The sequence below is a fragment of the Callorhinchus milii genome, unplaced genomic scaffold (genome assembly GCF_018977255.1).
Source record: "Callorhinchus milii isolate IMCB2004 unplaced genomic scaffold, IMCB_Cmil_1.0 Scaffold10, whole genome shotgun sequence".
Classification (NCBI taxonomy): domain Eukaryota; kingdom Metazoa; phylum Chordata; class Chondrichthyes; order Chimaeriformes; family Callorhinchidae; genus Callorhinchus; species Callorhinchus milii.
The window spans coordinates 3,128,006-3,147,264 of record NW_024704751.1 but is presented as its reverse complement, the minus strand read 5'-3'; the positions used below and the strand labels follow the sequence as shown (position 1 = coordinate 3,147,264).

Here is a 19,259-nt window from a genome sequence, read left to right as displayed (position 1 = left end):
GTATATTCTGTGATAAGGCGCTATATCAAATGCAAGGATTATTATTGTGAAAAAATTGTTTCCATTATATTTTCTTTTTTTCTCTCTCCTGAAAGTTCTTGATTCATTCTGGTGTGTGGTTCTGCTCGCATACGGTACCTTACCCAAACTCCCCTTAGTGTGTGTGCGTCAGATGGCTATTTTACTGTGGGAAATTACAGCTGAGCTCAATCTTGTGCACCATGTGCGTTATTTAATAGGGGTAGCAATCAGAAGGAAAAACTCTGTTTACACCTTACCACCTCAGCCCAGGATTGCAGTGGCCAATAATAGCCCCCCCACTGCTGTCCCAGCTGACACTGACTGACTGCACAGAATGGAGATTAAATTTTGGATTATCTTTGTCTTCACGGCACAGTTTCAAACTGGCACTTACCAACTGAACCATTGGTGTAGCTCGAAGTTTTTACTATTCTGAAAAGCATAAACACTGGAAAAAATCCCTGTTGATTCTTGTTTGGATGTGTGTCATCCTCATTTTGTTCAAAGCGCACACACTTGAGTTATTCCTTTTTTTTAAAAAAGTTTATTCGTCTTTCTGCTGGCCTATTGATTTCAGTAATACAACATAGCTTGCCTTAGAGATAGTTGTCTATGTTCGATTAAGAAGTTACAGGCAAATAACCTTTTTTTAAAATATGTACAACAGACTAGTTGTAACTCGAGCAAAGTGATATTTGTATTTACAAAACCAACTTGGACTGCAGAAAGTACTTTATAATCTGGGGTTTGTGTTGTAGGAGCTCTTTGCATTGCGGTTAACTTGTACTCATTTCCTTTCCCCAAAGTGTCAAAATATTGGTTTACAACGGATTGAATTCTTCATGTGCTGCAGTTCATTCTTCATAGTTGTAGAGAATTGAAGTGTACAAAAATGAAAATATAGGCAGGTGGTGGGTGCAGTCTGTTTTGAGGCCTCACCTGCCATTTCCTTACATGGGGAGTTTGTGATTTCAGCTGTGTTGATCGTGTGAGCTGTGAGTGGAATGCGAGAGGAAAGTGCTCTCTATCAGGAGGAAAGATATGGGCATATAAATCCATTTCTCTTCCCCTATCCCCCGCCCTCCGCCCATTGCTGTCATTGTGGTTACAGAGAAACTCTGGGCAGAGGCTTTGAAATGGATCCCTTGGCTACTTATAATGTTTGGTACAATCATAGAAATCACAGCATCTGAGGAGGTATTTCAAGATCCTCACACTTGTGTTCAATTCCCTTCATCCCTGGCACCTCCCTACCCCTCTGACCTCCTCACTCCGCAATCCACCACCTGGCGCCCCGGCTCGATTGGCACCTCCTGCTTGTCCCTTGCGCCCTCCTCTCCACCATTGGACATCATGCATTCAACCACTACGCGCCGAAATTCTGGAACACTCTCCCTCAATCCCTCCAATGTCCCCTCTCTCCTTTTTCAAGTCCCACCTGAAAATCTTCCTTTTCGACCGTGCTTATGGTCACCTCCCCTTGCCCCAGCTTGGAGTCAGGCTCCGCCACTGTTAAGCACTCTGAGATGCTACTCTGTGTGGAGGGCGCTATATAAATGCAAGTTGTTGTTGCATTTATTGTGGTATTTGTTGTAATATTTGGCCCATCAGCACAGATTAGTACAAACACTTCCACTGTGGGTGACTTGTATATCCCAATTCCCTGCTATTTTCCCGAACTCTTATACTCTTCCTCATCTGTCCAATTAGTGAGGGAAGACTTATTTTAAAAACAACACAAGACTGAAATATCACTGATTTGTAAAAAATTTTGAAAATTTCTATTTATGAAAGCATTGAAAACCCTGATCTGTGCCTTAGTTGCCTCCAAACCTGTCCTTTCCTTGTTTAACGGTCTCGTCAGCTCGACTCACCAAAAGCTCCAGACCATCCAGCGTGCAAAGTCTTGTGCAGGAGAGAATGCCCTTCATCCCAGCTTTGCCAGACTCAATGGCTACCTATTTTCCAGTAGATCAATTTTAAGATTCTTGTCCTTGCCTTCAAATGGCTTTGCTCCCACCCTCTGCCATTCTACTCCTTTGACCAGTTCTGGCCCTGCTTCATGTGTCCCATCATTGGGTGAGCTTTTATCCATTTTGTCCCACTCTCTGGAACTTTCTTCTAAAATCCATACATCTCGCTCGTTGCCTCTCTGCTTTCAAATCCTGTCATAAAAACTTATCTCTGATCACACTCATTCAGTGGCCCACCCCATAGCCCCTCTCTCCCACCCATCTTGGGTTCCCAATTGGTCTTTGAAAGGCATGTTTATGTTTTAACAAACATGTTTTATGTTTTGTTATTAAGGGTTAAATGTACACTGATCTTGTGATACATTCAGTGTGGTGTGCTTTTTCTATGAATGAGACAACATATTATGGTTTAATGAGTGCGCAGCTGCAGAACTTTATTTTGCCTAAGTTTAAATGGCAGTGGTATTATGGTAACGCTATAGAACTATTTTGTTTAGTGGAGCTGTGAATTTTCACTTGCATAAATTTGAAAATTTGTCTTGAATGTTCCCCCATCTTTATTTTCTTCATTTCCTTCTGAATTACCCTCAATTGGAATAGAAAAGCATCTTCACATCTTCATTTTTGTGAGCAAACAACCAAGCATTTTGGCAAGGACCCATTTTTCTTTCTAATGTGCCCTTTTTTTGGTGGGGAGTGAGAACAAGTTAAAAATGTGTGACGGTATCAGTGGAAACTTGCTTGTGCACTTGTATCTGATTTGACTCTTCTTTCTGTGATCATTCAAATAATTATAGCTTGCTCATTGAAATAATGTGAGAACTGCGGATCCAGTTTTATAACAAATTCCCCACAAGCATAACAACCAATGCTAAGCGTTTGAGAGGGCAATAAAATGCACCTGGCTCCACACAAGCTGAAGTTGGCATGTTTGCGTTCTTTCCAGTTTGTTGAAAAAAAATGCTAATATGAAGCTTCATGGCGTTTACCCACCAACTAAATTACACTCCACATGTCCGTGCAACCCATAATACCTGTTCCTGCACAGACTCTTGAACTATCTATTCCCCCTCTCCAATTTTTTCCCCACAACTTTGTTTTTTTTTAAGGATCTAATTCCTCTTTCATTTTAATTTGCTCACTTGTTACTGACTCAGCTCGCAGTGGAAGTAGTCATTCTATTTGTTCTATGAAAACCATTCATGATTTTGGAAAAACAAAAATTACGTTTCCCTCCTCAGTTCCAGCCGAAAAATCCCAAACTTCTGAAGTCCTAATAACTGCAGCTTCTTAGCTGTGATATCGTGGGGAATCTTTTCTTGCATCCTCTCCAAGGTCCTTTTCTTACTTTGATGCCCCTTTATGATGAGGTGCCCCAAACTGCTCAGCACTTGGAGGGTCCACAATTGGCTTCAAAGCTCCTGATTGGAATCCATAGAACTTGCTTCCAAGAAAATTTCTTTTGAGGTTAGCTGAGGACAAGATTGTGTTGAACTATGATGGTTGAATTAATGAACTGACACTCACTGTCTGGTATATCATATAAAGAAAGGTGATTTGGGAAGGTGGCTAGTGGCTGTAGAATCATTTCCCAGCGTGCGTGGGCGCCTTCATGAGAGAAGAAGGAAAACAATAATTAAAAAGTGACTCATCCGTACAAAGCATGACCAGATGATTGCTTAGTGATGGATGGACTTTGTGTCCGTGATATGTCTTCCATTTTAAACTACATAAAGTGTGGACTATGACTGTATCATTTGGCCATTTAGCTTGCACATTCAATGAACCAATTACAGCTAGCTTTTTCAATTGTGCGGAGGGAAAATGCACTGCCTTAAGAGCGGGAAGGATCCAGGTTTAGGTTTGATCTTTGCTCTTTCTTGAATTGATTCATATAAACTGGGTGACAGGAGAGGTGCTAGAAAGGAGAAAACATCTATTTGGGTTTCGTCTTCTGATGCTGTTCACTGACTATCAATGAACAGTGAATGGGAGATGAAAGTCATTTGTTTTTGTACTCCGGTTTTGCTTGCACATGAAGAGTGATGTACTTGGAGAGCTGCTGATGGAATCCTACCTCAGAATCTATGGAAGAAGGAAATGGGGATGTGGAAACCCTATACGACTTACCACTGGCTTGAGCTGTCTGCATCTTAATTTCTGAAGCAGGTTAATGATCAGAGGCAAAAATGCTGAATTTCTTTTCTAACCTCCAACTCCTGTCAAGTTTTTTTAAAAAGTCCACAGGATATCAGTCAAACAGCACACTTTGCATTGTGCATTGCAACAGCACAAATAATCTGCGGTGCATATTCTGTGTGTACATTTGTCAACCAGGCCATGCGTGGAAATAGCAGAGATCATCTCAGGTGTTTGTAAGGATCAGGAGTTTTATAAAGTCCAGAGTGTTTTTAAAAAAATTAAGCGAAACAATTGGTTTTTACCGTTTATTATTATTCAGCAGTGTTTTTCAATATATTGTATAATTTACATTTTTTCCTCCTGAGTTAAATTTGTTGACAGGTATTGAGCATGAATAATTTTTTTTCTCATCTCATGAAGGCGCTGAGATAGGGTTACACGGCTGCCCTCTGCTGCATGAATGCATAAACTTGAATGGTGACATCCGCATACTATTCAATCAAGAAAAATATCTTAGTTGAAGGCAATCTGAAACCCTGATTACTTGCCCAGGGCACTGAGGCTCCATTGGAGCAAACAAACTGTTGGACTTGACTGTGATCTGCTCACTTAGGGGACCACAAATCAAACCCGCCTGACTTGGTCTGCAAGACTTAGTGATACTTTTATTTTCAGGTGTAGACATCAAATGCATTATCCCTTTAAATTGGTATTATTCATTGCTTTTATGTGGCACCTCTCCTGTACGAGAATAGGCTTAAGATGAAGGCTATTTGCTAACATTATTGTGGTTTGAGGCAAAAATACTGCATTTAAAATGGTGATAGTACAATGTTGACAGGAAACTCAAGTTGTTGCTCAGGTCCTGTTTGACGTTTGGCACAGCGACAAGTGAACTGCTACAGTTGCTGTTGTTTTCAGAACCATCTTAGAGTTTAACTTGTTTGAAATTACTTTGTTTCATTTCCCTTAGTGCAAAAGACGACTACTGATAAGGAGTTCTCCCTCTTCCAAAATTTCTGCTCTTTTCTGGTTCATGCTATGGTGAACCTTTAGCCAAACATTCTGTAATCCACGAGTGATCTACATCCTACAAAATCTACACCCTAAACCCTACTCTCAAAATGTGATGTCTTGCTCAATATTTGGACGTAAAACTGCAAATATCTTTTCTGCCTTGTTGCCTTTGAGATATAATTGCTATTGTTTAATTTGAAGATTAGGGAAGGCACATCGGTGGTAGATTGACAGTGACATCACCACAACAATAACTTGTATTTATATAGTGCCCTTCATGCAGGGTAGCAGACCGGAACTCTGACACTGAGCCAGAGGGAGAGATAGCGGGGAGATGACCGTACGCACGATCAAAAAGAAAGGACTTTAAGCGAGATTTGAAGGTGGGGAAGTGAGAGGACAAAGCGGAGGGGTTCAGGGAGAGAGTTCTCGAGTTTTGGGACGTAGTGGCTGAAGGCGCGGACACTCATGGTGGAATGGAGGGCATAAGGGACAAATAGGAAGCTGGAACCAGCCGAACGGAGGCAGCAGGTGTTGGCATAGCGGGTAAGAAGATCGGGTAGGTAGGGAGGTGCGAGGGGCTGAAAGGATTTGAAAAAGAGGGAGAGGATATTGAAATCGATCTGTTCGGTATTTGGGGGTCAGTGGAGCCTGGCAAGGACTGGTGTGACGGGGGGTATGGAGCTTTGTGCGGGTCAGCATCTGGGCGGCGGAGATTTGAATTTTGTGCGTGGTGGAGCTGGGGAGATCAGCAAGGAGGGCATTGGAATAGTCCAGCCGAGAAGTGACAAAGGCGTGGTTGAGGGTTTCAGCTGTGTTGGTTGTGAGATACGGACGGAGGTGGCAAAAAGAAGTCCTGGTCAGTGTTACTTAATTTCTAGTTTTGTCTTGAATCTATTTTTGAAATCTCTAGCTTTGGATATTTGAAGGAATTTGAGGTGGTGCTGAAAATATAAAATGACAATGGAAATTATTCAGGGCTTTCCTGTAATTGTTTCAGGTTATTTTTCTAAAAGTAATTCCCCTTTAATTCCCCTTTGGGAAGGTCACATAAGATAACTTACCACTCGGGACTTTAAGAAAAAATCCCTTAAAATCTATATCCCCTTTTCCTTAAATGTTTTCACCAACTTTTGGTTTTATTATTAGCAACAGGAGAATTTGTATTCTTCAAAATGCTGCAAAATTGACTAGTAGTTCAGAAACAAAACAAGCAAATTTGGGAAGAAATTCCTCTTGGCTCCAGACAGAGTCCTGTAGCTTAGTGGTTAGAGCACTTGCCCTACAAGCGAGAGGAGCTGGGTTCGATTCTCGGGCAGGGTGAAACGTTGAGTGATTTTCCTTACTCCACATGCCTCTGTTTACCATTCAGTAATTAGGAATCCGGTTGTTCGTCGATTGGCAGATCGCTTTTCCGGGGATAATAATCCCTTCCAAAAATAAAGAAAATAATTTGGTCATTCAATCCACGACTGTTTGTGGGACAGTGCTGCAATTGGCTGCTGCGTTTCACCCACAAAATATGTAGTCAGTTCACTTTACAGTGTATTCTGTGAAGAGTCTCAAAGATGCGATAAGGCACTATGTCAAATATTATTATTATAATAATAAATTTAGTCTTCTCATTTCAGACCTTTCAGAATTTTCCAGATTCTTAAATATAACCTTAATTTTGAAACTTGAATCTTACAACTGAATTCAACAATGTGTCAAATTTTAGATTCTAAAACTATAAATTCTAAAACACTACATAAATAGAGTAAATCTCGACCTTGATGGCGTTTCTTTATTGTAGTTATAGGTTTGAGACCATGTTTGGAAAACTAAGATGTATAGATCTGATGACCTAAACGGAAATTATTGGAATATATATAAATAGAAAGGAATGATTTTGAGGCTGTCATCCAATTTCAGAGTTTACATGATGTCCTTTGAACCTCAAGCCTTGTATTCCCTCTCTTCCCTATTTTTCTATATAAAACGTTTGATATGATAAAGGTTGCAATATTAACGATTTTGTATTTGATGTACTGATAGATATTTACCCTGGAACATAATGGCTCTCCTTGTTGCTATAGTTCTACCTTTCATGAGCTGTGGTTTTTGAATGAAATGCAGAGCTGGTCAGTTTTGTAAATTATATGTACGTAAGTGTGAATTGTTGCATATAAAATCACAGGGCAATGATTGCAAGGCTGTAATCCAATCAAGGAATTCCGATGATCTTGTAAACCGCAACAGCAAAACTCAAGTGGGTTCCCAACATTGTTTGAATTCTGAGGTTAATTACAGCCACGGAATTGATCTTTATTGCCAATCCGAACACTTCAGATAATCATTGCACAAAATCTTCATCTGAATCTTTGGTTGTGATGTTTTAGTAAAACTGTCAACAAATTTTGCAGTATAATGATCTAAAAAATTGATCTATTTCTTTAAAACGGTAAATAAAATACAAAATTTAATAACAAATCTTGTGGTTGAAGATTTCTTTTGCCGTGTATGCCGTGCCAGTGACTTGGTGTTTTTTAATATACAGTTTTAATTTTTTTTAATCGTTTACAGATCCAAACTAAAATATTCTGACCAAGTGAACTTTTGCTGGTCCGGGTATTGACTTCAGTGTAAATGTATTACAGAGTCCTTCCCACTATGTCACCCGCTGCATTTCTTCTTACTAACTTAAAGGCCAGTGTACGCCATTGTGTTCTTTGGACATTGAGCAACAATGCTAATCAATTTTCTGTCAGCTGATAACTTGTGTGGTGACTTTATTTTAAAATCCAAGAAAGTGGTTGAGTGCTAACTTCTCATACGCTATCCTAAACATTTGAATCTGGTTATCTCCGTGACCATAGATTTGCGAGGACTAAGTAAATTGCAGTATAGTTGACCTACACAACTTAATCATATCTGCCAGTTGTTAATGCTGCCTAATAATGCTGAGTAACTCTTGAGTTTGGATGACGCAGCAGCCAAAGCATAGGATTCTTGAATGATTTGAGAGGTTTTGCTGTTCAGTGCAGACCATAATGCCACTCCCAAGACTTTTATCAGATTATTTATACCAGAGTTTAAAATATCTTTGTTTAAATGGGTTTAAAAGTATACTTGCACATTTCTCCTCCCCCCACTTACATGTTCCTGATTGGGATCAGGATCTTCCTAGGTTGAGAATTGGAGAAAGTATATATCCCAGTCTTGGGGTTATCGGAGGTTAAAGTCACCTGTATTTTTCTCATCCCTAAAATATAACTCTCCAGTGCCTCAAGACACTCCGGTGCTATTCTGCTTAATGAACCTTTCAAACTGGTGCACAGAGTGTAGCCGAAGTCTTAAGTCACTGTTGAGCTTCCGATTCTAACTCTGATTTAGCAAATGCTGGTCAAACTCTGTATTGATACAGCTTTAAGCCAATCTGCTGAGAACTGCAATTGGTAGATTGGAGAAGAGTTTCGTCTAAAATACAGAGTTTATCATACTTATACCCAGACATTTACACTCAACTTGCTAGTGGGCTCTGAGATGGGGGTGGTTTTAGCACTTTGACATCTTGGTTGATCATCCTGCTGTTGACAGAATTCTGTGTAGACTGGAAGCCGTTTCTGTATCACTCTCTCCAAACAGCTGAGACTTTTCTTCGATGACAATGTCAATTTTGTCTTGATTTGCCTGCCGATAAATGACTGAACTAAATAAATCTTGCAGAAAAGTAGCTTCATTTGTAGTGTGGAAAATCACTTTTGGTTCAGTCCTGGCAAAGTAGAGAATGCAAAATATTCCGCTCAAAGTATGGTGCAGGTAGCCATTAAGATTTAAAGCTTTTCACGGCCACGTGCAGTATCATTTTCGGACTGCACCTTAATAGTTATCAATTGGAGCAATAGCTCTCGGTCAACTTTTAAAATAGTTCAGGTCCTCACAATATTGTTAAAATAAACCAGATGTAATTATGAAAAGGCTTGTAACTGTATGTACTTAAAAATTTGGCATGAATTGTGAGGATATAAATGATGCTTGTTGATTGAAGCCTTGAAATGTCAAGGCACTTCTGCAACAGTTGTTTCTTGAACTTCCTGAGGAAACTTTCAACACTTCATAGAGTTACTTTCACTCGTTAAGTATTTAGTTTCCCATTGCACAGCGTAGTAATTGTGCAGAGTTTTGGGAACAGGAATGCAAAGCGTTCTACTTGATGAAATGCAGGGGAGACTAAGATGAAGCCATCTCCATTGAGCCCTTTTGAGTGAGTAAAGTCACAAAAAAAGAAGCTCTTCCAGTGTGCACAGGTGCTTTGTAATTTAAGTGATTTAATCTGGTATGATCAAATAACTTCTTGGATTAAGTATGCTTAAATCTGTTGCTGTCAAAAGACTGATCAGGTCAGAGACCTTTACTGCAAAGTTCACAGTTCTGGTGCATCAATAATAATAAATATAAATACTGTACTGTTCATCTAGATATGGGTGGTACGAGGAACTTCCTCCATGTCTCTATAAATGTCTCTCAAAATTCTCATAAAAATTGATGGAAGGATAAAATTTAACCATTATGCAGAATCTGCTTTGAATTAGATAACTTAATCTTCAGAATGTGTTCCTAGTTTACTATCTGTTGAATCTTTGACTCTAGAGTTTTCATAGATAGGTTATGGTGCAATATTTGATTTGATTTAAATTAATATTCTTAAAAAACAGCTTTTTAAAGGTTCATGACAAAATTATGGATTGTCAGATATCTCGGTCAAAAAATGATGAGGCAATCTGAATATGATTGAAATGGAAGTATTACTTTTTTAAAATTATCTGTTCAGGTAGATAATAATAATAATAATCCTTGCATTTGATATAGCGCTTTTCACGTCGGGAGGACGTCCCAAAGCGCTTCACAGAACACACTGTAAAGTGAATTGACTGTTTATTTGTGGGCGAACGCGGCAGCCAATTGCGCACAGCAATGTCCCACAAACAGTCATAGATTGAAAATGACCAATATATTATTGTTTTGGGTTTTAGAGGGATTATTATTAGGTGTGTGGAGTAAGGAAATTTGCCCAAGGTTTCGCCCTGCCTGGAAATGACCTCAGGTCTCTTGCTTGCAAAGCGAGTGCTCTAACTCGCTCTAACTCTAGATATTGGGGTTACAGAGTCTTAATTGCTTAAAAATTCTCTTCAGTTTGCCTAAAAACGTGACTTGTTGATGTCACATTGAGTGCCAAGTGTATGGCTATGGAGTGGTGAGACATGAGTTTGACTTGGGTGCTTGCCTGATCTGATAACCACGAAAGAGAATGGAGGATAAAAAGAGGATAATATACCTTTGTTTAAAGGCAATTAACTTATTCAGAGCTTGATCTCATTGCTAAAATAGTTCTGTAATTCTGGGACGCAGCTTTCAGATGTATGCTCAGATGATCTCAATGATTTGATTGTCTTCTCGTTCATGCACTGGATTTAGTATTAGACAAAAAAAAGATTGAAATAAAAACAGAAGTCGCTGGGAACTCATACCAGGTCAGACAACATCTATGGAGAGAGGAAAATGAGTTAACGTTTCAGGTCTTTTGTCAGAAAATGAGTGGCTCCAACATTATACACCCCAAACTCACTAGGACTTCAGTTCTGTGTATTTCAGGATCAAAAGATAATCCTTACATTTATGAATCAGGTTGACGTTACATTTGATGTAATCAAAACAACTCAAAACCTTTTATAAGTAATTGCTGTCTATTGTTTTTGTTGGAATCAGGTCAACCAATTTATGCAGAGCAAAAATTCTTTCTCCCAGGACTCCCGACAACTAAACCCTGCGGACAATGCTATGACACTGGGAGAAATTTTCCTTTCTTTTCAAATGATGCCATGGGATTTTTGACGACTACCTGATCATGAAGACGGGACCTCAGTTTAACATCTCTTCTGAAGGGTGACACGTTTGATAATGTAGTGCTCCTGGAGAACTCCGCTTGAGTCTCAGCTAAACTATATATAAGCTCAATATGGGGCTTGACCCTACAATGTTCTGACCCAGAAGCAAGCGTGCTACCAACTGAGCCAAGCTGACAGTAGTTTGGAAGGATGAGTAGGATGGATACTCTAGAAATATGAGGTCAGATGGTCCGAAGGGCCTTCTTCATCCAAATCTCCCACCTGATCTTGTTTTTTTTCAGTGTTTCTTTGCATGTTTACACTACATTGACTGTGACGAGTATATCAATCTATTAAAATTTTTATAAAACGTCCTAAATGTTCTTCTGGAAGTTGTTTGATGCTGAAATTATTCGGCAAATAGCAAATGCCTTTTCCCCTCATTGAGACGGAATGTGATTCGGGAAGTTGCAGATAATAGCATCATCGTGTAATTTTGTTTAGTTTGATTTTAATTTTCTTAGCTCTTTCTCTTTCTGCTCATGAAGCCAGTGACCTACATTGAGCAGATATGATTCCATAGTGCTAACAAGTGTTTGGTCTTTCACCCAAGTAGACATTCTTTTTATGAGCATTGACAGGCTTTTCGATCACGAGTAATATTAGAACCAAGACTGATCATATTCTCATCTGATGTCTGCAGGGTTCTTCCTAGCAGGGGTTGCTGGCAAGTAATCTGGAACAGAAATCTTCATTGACTTTAAAACTAAGATGCCTGGTCTCTATGGGCTAGTGGAATGCTGACATTTAGTCATTCACATTTGACATTTTTCTGAATATTTATTGGTAAATTGAATCATCTTTTTGAACAGTTTTCTTTCTTTTTTTATAGCCTTCCTATACCATTGCTTAAACTATGTGATTTTTATCACTGTGGTTTTTAAACAGTTAAGTCTCCTTTTGTGTGCCTCCACAAAAGATTTAAAATGAAATTTAGCAAGTGAGATTCAGTTGACAGTCTTTTGTGGTCCATTGCTTAGCATCATATACAACTGGTTCTGGCTTACTGCACACAAGGGAAATGATTGGACCATGACCTTTAAAGAATTTATTGTGTGTGAGTGAAACAACGAGTCCACTGTTTAGTGAGCAGCAATTTTTATCATTTGTTTTAACAAGTTGTATACTATCACTGAGGGCTCCTGTATCCTTCTGAATAGTCTGTTGAAATGTAGACTGAAAATATGACTGGGGAGTTGTTGGGTGGAAACAAAAGATCTCAAAAAGAAGTTTCAAAAATTGCCTTTAGTACTTCTGTGTCAAATGTGCATGATAGGTGGTATGAATAAGTTCATTTTGCAGTCATTGTTAGTCAGACTCATTCAGAAAAATATGGAAGAGCAATGGTTGATGGTGCTTTCACTATTAATAATAACAACAACAAAATTACATTTGTAAAACGCCTTTCATGTTGGGAGAATGTCCCAAGGCGCTGGACAGATAGAGTTACGGACCCGAGCTGGGGGTCGGGAAGGGTGGAGGGCAGGGGGGGGAGGCAGGAGATCGACCGCACAGTCGAAGAGGAGGATCTTCAGATGGGTCTTGAAGGTGGCAAGGGAGGGGTCGAGGCAGAGGGACTGTGGGATGGAGTTCCAGAGGGTGGGGGCAGAGTGGCAGAAGGCCACTCTTAATAGTACATTTGTGTGATTTCTGCATAAATTTGAAGGTTAATAAGATCACTTTATAGCTTAGGAACTCCATGTGGATGTTATTATATGGCAATGTCAAGAGATTTGCAAAATACTTTTTCAATGCTACTCCTTTTTCCATAACATCTTTATTTTCATCTTGTGTGTCAAGCTGACTCAGTTGGTAGTATTCACGCCTCTGAAATTGATTGGACTTTAAATTCACATAGTCTAGGTCTGGGTGGCTCAACTGGCAGCCGCATTCGGCTCTCCCCTCCCATTTTATCAGGACCACCCGTTCCTTCCATAACTTGCAAATGTTATGTTTCTGGAAGTGAAACACAAAAATATTGCTTATGCATTTCTTAAATTGGGCATCTAGCCCTCAGCAGCCAAAAGGTTGGACCACCCTGGTCTAGGCTGACACTCCAATGCAGACAGTGAGGTTGGATATTCAGAGGCATTATCCAACACTTTTCCAGTACATATCAGATTCAGGCCAAGGCTTTTCTGTCAATGTAGCACACTTGTATTGCGTTAGTCATTTTTTTCAATGCAGGCCATCTTTAAGTGAGCTAGTCAATTCATAATTAATTCTGCGTGTTTTATTGTTCTGGGCCTTGGCCTGTAAGGAACTGGATTGAGATTGCTTCAGACTTGCTTTGAATGCAACACTTCACCCATGATTCAAACCCAGATTCCATTGGTGAAAGAACAGTGTGGTAACTCACTGTGCCACCCAGTTTCCTCATCAAAAGGCACCATTATTCATTTGAAGGAGAGTGAATTTTAATATAATGCACTATTGAAAATGACTTTGCGTCTCTGAAATAATAGGTCAAATGACCATTTTGATGAAGAGATGTGTCCTATCAATGAGACTAGCCATAGTTAGTGATTTTACTTTAGATATTAAATTAAGTGATCTACATATTATTGGTCAGCTATCAATGAATTACAAGTTACTGTCCAACCTGTTCAGTTAATGGTTTATCAGGTTTATCAAGTCATTTGAAACTTTGATTAGCTTACAACTCAAGCTCAAGTCCCTTTTGATCACTGATTCTTTTCTCTAAATGTTTGGATGCATATTGTTACCAAAGTGCTCAGAAATATTATACTTTTGAGCATGGTGTCACATTGCTGCACGCATTGTAATGTAACCCTCTGGCACAACCAAGCCAATCACAGTGACATTTTGCTTGGCCATAATATTCTTCAATGGCAATCTCAGAAGAGACTTTGCAAGTTAATTTCCTATTTTGGAAGCCAAAAGCAAGACCTTGTTTTATCAATTTGGGCTGGATTCGAAACCAGGCACTGGAGGTGAAAAACACTACCTGAACTCTGTTTCCCACACTCTGGATTTATACTATGAAAATGTTTCTTGAAAATAACAGTCCAGTAATTTAGAATCGTGTTTCAGATTCTCTTACTTATGGACTGGTAAAAGTTTGTTATCAGGAATGAAGCCTAAACCTCTTGATCAACAAACTTTTGTCAGTGAACGAGCTGCTTGGTAAATTTTTTTGTCCGTTTTTAAAATAATTTTTCTCCCCTCATTTACTCTGTGAGAATTGCTGATGTCTTTGGATCTGGTCAGTTCACCAAATTCAGTCTAAGACCTAGTTATTGTAAAGCCGTCAGAAAAATAATATTGGTGAGTGATCAGCTTTCTCTTGGGACATCATTGTTGCTTATATTTACCACAATATGTGAGGTCGGAATTGGTCATTGGTGAATTTCACATCCACAAATCCATTTTTAATGTGCAGAGGTGAGAAAAGGATCCTGTGCTCAAGATCAAAAAGGGCAATCCATAGATACTTAGGAAATAGATATTGAGGGGAATGGGAAAAAGTGGGAAAATAGGATTAAAACATCTGCCATGATCTAATACGCTTGTGGAACATGCTCAACGGGCTAAATGTCCTCAGCATGTGTTTCTAAAGCTGTCATCAAGCTGTAAAAACCTGATTTAGGAGAATAGGAATTGGAACTAGAAAGAAACCTCTGACACAAGTTCGATTTTGCAAACTCTGTCTGACTTCTGAATCTCTGTTGGTTCTTGTTCTCCGAAGACTGTGTTCAAGTGCTGAACGATTGCAATTGTTGATCACAAAAATTAACAAAGGTGGTCACCATGACAGAACACGTTCTAAAGCATCACCAGCATGTAGTTGCCAAAAAGCAGTGGGTGATTCATAAATGAGATGCCCAACCCGCTACAAGCCCTCTGCTACACTAAGTCATGTCGATAACACCATGATCCTGTGTAAACCTCAAGTTTACATTTTTGAATCTTGAGATTTTCCTAGATTTTTAGTTATTTGATTTCAGTGTCCAAACTCTTGTGTGTGGAAACGAAAATGAAGATTTCTTTTAACTTGAGAAAATAATAGTTTCTTTCTAACAGTTTGGTTACCCATATTACAGTTCATAACGAGCCTGAGGTCATTTAAAGGGAATGCTGTGGTGTCTGCATCTGTTACACAAACATAAAAACATGGTTTTGTAACTTCCTGTGATGAGCTAAAAGATTCCAATGATCCTCTGGTGATCTGATCAGACAAACTGAAATAAGATAAGTCAGTTGCATTACCAATCCACCAGTCATTACCAATGATTATTACCAATCTTAGTTATGTATTCTCCAGTTGCTGTTAGATTATCTTGTTTGGTGGAAGTTGTTGATTCACAAAGTGCAAACTAGTAGCACCATAAGATGTCTGATATTTTACATATTAATGTATGTGTTAAATCTCTAGCTTTTATGTTCATGGATCCAAATCCCTGACTGTCCAGCGCCTTGAGATGTCCTCCTTATGTGAAAGGCGCTATACAAATGTAATTTGTTGTTGATGTTGAAACCTATTCTGCTGAATTTTATTATATGTGAAATTCACATCTCCATTTTTTTGAAGAAGCATCAAAGAGCCTTGGTTTCCTCTTTTATGAGACATTTTCTTCTAAACAAATCTTAACTCTAATTTTCACTTCTTCCATTTCCATCTCAGATGTATTTGAAATTTCTACATGTACTTTGGATTTAAAACTTTTTTGAAACAACTCGTCTTCAGGGAAAGCATGGGAGAGTAATTTTTAAATTGATTGTTGATGATTTTTTACCATCAGTGTTGTTAATGTACGTTACATTAACATGTTGAGTTGCAACTTGTGGGATTGTCATGAGTGTGTACAAAAAGTGATCTCTATTTTTCACACCTTTCCTCCTAGCTTCCAATTAAAGGTGGGCAGCAGAACACACACTCCAAAGTTAGTACAGAACACAACAAGGAATGTCTCATCAATATTTCCAAGTACAAGTTTTCCTTGGTCATAAGTGGTCTCACTACCATCTTGAAAAATGTAAATAACATGGTAAGTTTCTTCATTGTGTGTTATGGGATTTTCTTCAGGAAGGGAGAATGAGGCAGTTGCATTGATCTCCTGCAATATTACAATTTTAATAGAATATCATTTTGTGAACCATTCTCCCTTCATGGGGCTGAGAGTGCAACTGATTGTTTAAATACCAGCAGTGCACACATTTCATAATAAATACAGTTGGCTGGTTCTTGAGGGATAACCTCTTGCCGAAGTGTTTTTTAAATCATGATTTGTGGGTTCGGCCTTTAATTTAAATAAAACATTGAAAGCATTAATTACATTTGAGTTGTTCATCGAGGGATTTTGAAATGTCACTTTAAATTTGGTCTGCTGGAGCCCGTTGAAAAATCATTTGTGGATGCTAATCCCAATTGCACAATTCTCTTAATTGATTTACGTCATGCTTGCGATTATGTCATTGTATAAGACAGAGATATTGTTGCTACTAGGAGCGTTTGTGTCGATTAAACACAACTAAGTGAGTATTTAATTTTAATGTGGATTACCTCTTAACAGTGGAAGGTGAAATGGCCACAGGTGACTTGTCACATATTGCTATACTGTTCTTCACAGGGATCAATGCCACATGGGAATAATAAGTAGAAGAAGCAGTTCAGATTTTGCTGCTGTTAATTGTGCAGCATTTTAGAGCACTCGCCTTGAAAGCGAGACACTTGGGTTCAATTCCAGGCAGAGCGAAACCTTGGGCAAGTTTCCTTACTCCACACAGAGCCTAATAATAATCCCTCCAAAACAAAACAATAATAAATTGGTCATTTTCAATCCACGACTGTTTGTGGGATACTGCTGTAAGCAATTGGCTGCTGCCTTTCGCCCACAACTATACAGTCAATTCACTTTACAGCATATTCGTGAAGCGTTTTGAGACGTCTGGAAGACGTGAAAAGCGCTATATCAAATGCAAGGATTATTATTATTATATACAACCACATTCAAGGCAAGCTTTTCTGCAGTTGATTGGGTGCAGTCAGAATTGCTGTAACATTAAAATTTTGTGGGAATTTTGCCAAATATAATGTTTTGTTTACCTAGCGAATATTTGGAGCAGATGCGGAGAGGAATTTGTACCTTTCACAGCTGATAATATTGGACACCTTGGAGAAATGTCTTGCAGGGGTAAGTGAAACTTTGGGTTTGAGTATGAGTCATATGTGGATGGAAGTGTATTGATTTTCTGTAGTCAGATCTTTGTTCACACATGCATTGCAGTAACAATGTTGAAAGGTTATTAACATTCTGACTGCTTGGAAATTTGTATCATGGGTTAACTTTAACTTATGTATTTCAATGCATTATTTGAATTGTGAGGCCATCCAGCCTTATGCAAATGTTGTGAAGGAAGTTTGCTATTTTCTTCCTTGTCCTCTCTTTGGGACTCTTCTCTTCTGTTTTTGGAATGCACAATTCATGATTCAGTGCGAGGAAGTTGGAGAATAAATGTGGAAGAGTGTGTAACCAAGCCGCCGCCAGATACACTACTGACCAGTAACTGACCAGTCAGAATTCAGCGCAAATGAATTGAGGTGACTTGTTGCAGACTTGATCACTTCTGTTTTACTTCTGTGTGTGCAAGTCCCACGTTTCAAGTCGACACCTGCCTCTGACAGCTGAGCTAAAATTGGATCATTTGCAGATAAAATGCAGTGTCCAACCACTGAACAGTAAGGTATCGATGCACAAATATGCCACGGCTTGAAATTGTTCCAGGTTTGATTATATGTTTTTTAATGTATAAAACAAATTGAGGATTTGACTTGTAATGTCAGATGGTTTCCAAGTTGCAACCCAAAAGTTATTTTAAGAGAAACAGCATATAAATTTTTAAAAAAACCTAAATGGATATAGAAGCTAGGATGACAAAACTTGTCATTTATTTTTCATAAGTGGATGCAGAAACGAGGATACTTTAGGATAGCTTTAAATCATAAACTGATGTTGAGAACTGAGAATGACCTTTAGCTCTAGGGGGAAATCCCGAATTAAAATGTAATCTTGTGGTGGGGTGGGGGGGGAGGTAGAAACATGGCACTTCAAGTGGATGGAAAGGTTGGCTAAGTTTCATCAGCGAAATCTGTTGTATTGAGAAGAGTTCATGTTTGTAGAAGCAGTAAAGTGAAAAATTACAAGACCCAGACTTTGTGTCATAAGTGTTCTTTATGGTTCAAAGGTGTATTGTTTACTGCCATGGGCTAAAGATGACTTTTGCAGGTGTTTCCTTGCTCTGGTCTGTTCTCGTCTTGGAGTCTCTGTTGGGATTACATCAGAGCCCACAGACAAAGACCTCTCAATGATGTTAATTTGAATAAAGTCTGGTGCAGTGGGTTCCTTTTTACTCTGGGGTGCAATGCAGAGGATTTCTGAAAACAAAAAATAAATTGCTTGCGATTCTTAAACCCAAAGCCAGGCTTTGTCCTTCTGTTAAGCTTTTTCCCTTTGCATTCTACATCAGTTGTGTAGGGCGTTTGGGTCACCTCGCTTCCTGACTGTATGCAGGAAATCTTTCCTTGCCTCTGCTTTGGCGAGCTTTCATTGGTATTGTTTGACCCCTGTACTGTGCAACCCAGGATAAATAGTAAGAGCCAGTAAGAGTTAGAAGGGGTTGGAACTATTAATTTAAGCTTTTATTCATTTTTCTGATACAAAACTTCTCTAAATTTATAACACAACACTTTATGCTATATTGTGGGGTGTCTATCTCAACTCCTGAGTACTCAATTCCAAGCGTATTCTTTCAATCTTGTTTCTGTTCTGCACCTCGCCTTCATTATCCAAATCACTTCCTCATGTTCTTTGTGGCCTGTTGCATCGTGAACCATTTTTTTGAACATGCAAGATGGTGACTTTGTCAACAACCACTTCTTCCACTTCCTAGGAAGTGGGCAAGAGCTCCTTCGTTCTCGTCTACGGAATGAGAGGTGATTCGCATTTTCTAAAAGAAAGATCAAAGATAATTTTTCAAAATTGAGGCAGCTTCTGAAGCATTTTAAAATTTGAGGGGACTGGGGACATTGATAGAAACAAATTATGTATTATTTAGTTTAGATAATGATCTAATTTTTAAAAAGAAATCTGCTCTGATGTCTTTTAGAAATTGTGTTTTCGACACGAGGATGTCTCCTTTAAAAAAAAGTGAGTGTACC

General features: G+C 38.9%; 1 protein-coding gene across 1 annotated transcript in view; it reads left to right on the top strand.

Moving 5' to 3' along the window:
- The window catches only part of nf1a (neurofibromin 1a), a 158,088-nt gene that overhangs the window by 4,513 nt on the left and 134,316 nt on the right, over positions 1-19,259 (top strand). The window contains exons 2-3 of the mRNA XM_042338430.1: positions 15,946-16,089; positions 17,152-17,235. Of these exons, the coding sequence (XP_042194364.1) occupies positions 15,946-16,089; positions 17,152-17,235 (228 nt within the window). The remainder of the gene's footprint in view (positions 1-15,945; positions 16,090-17,151; positions 17,236-19,259) is intronic.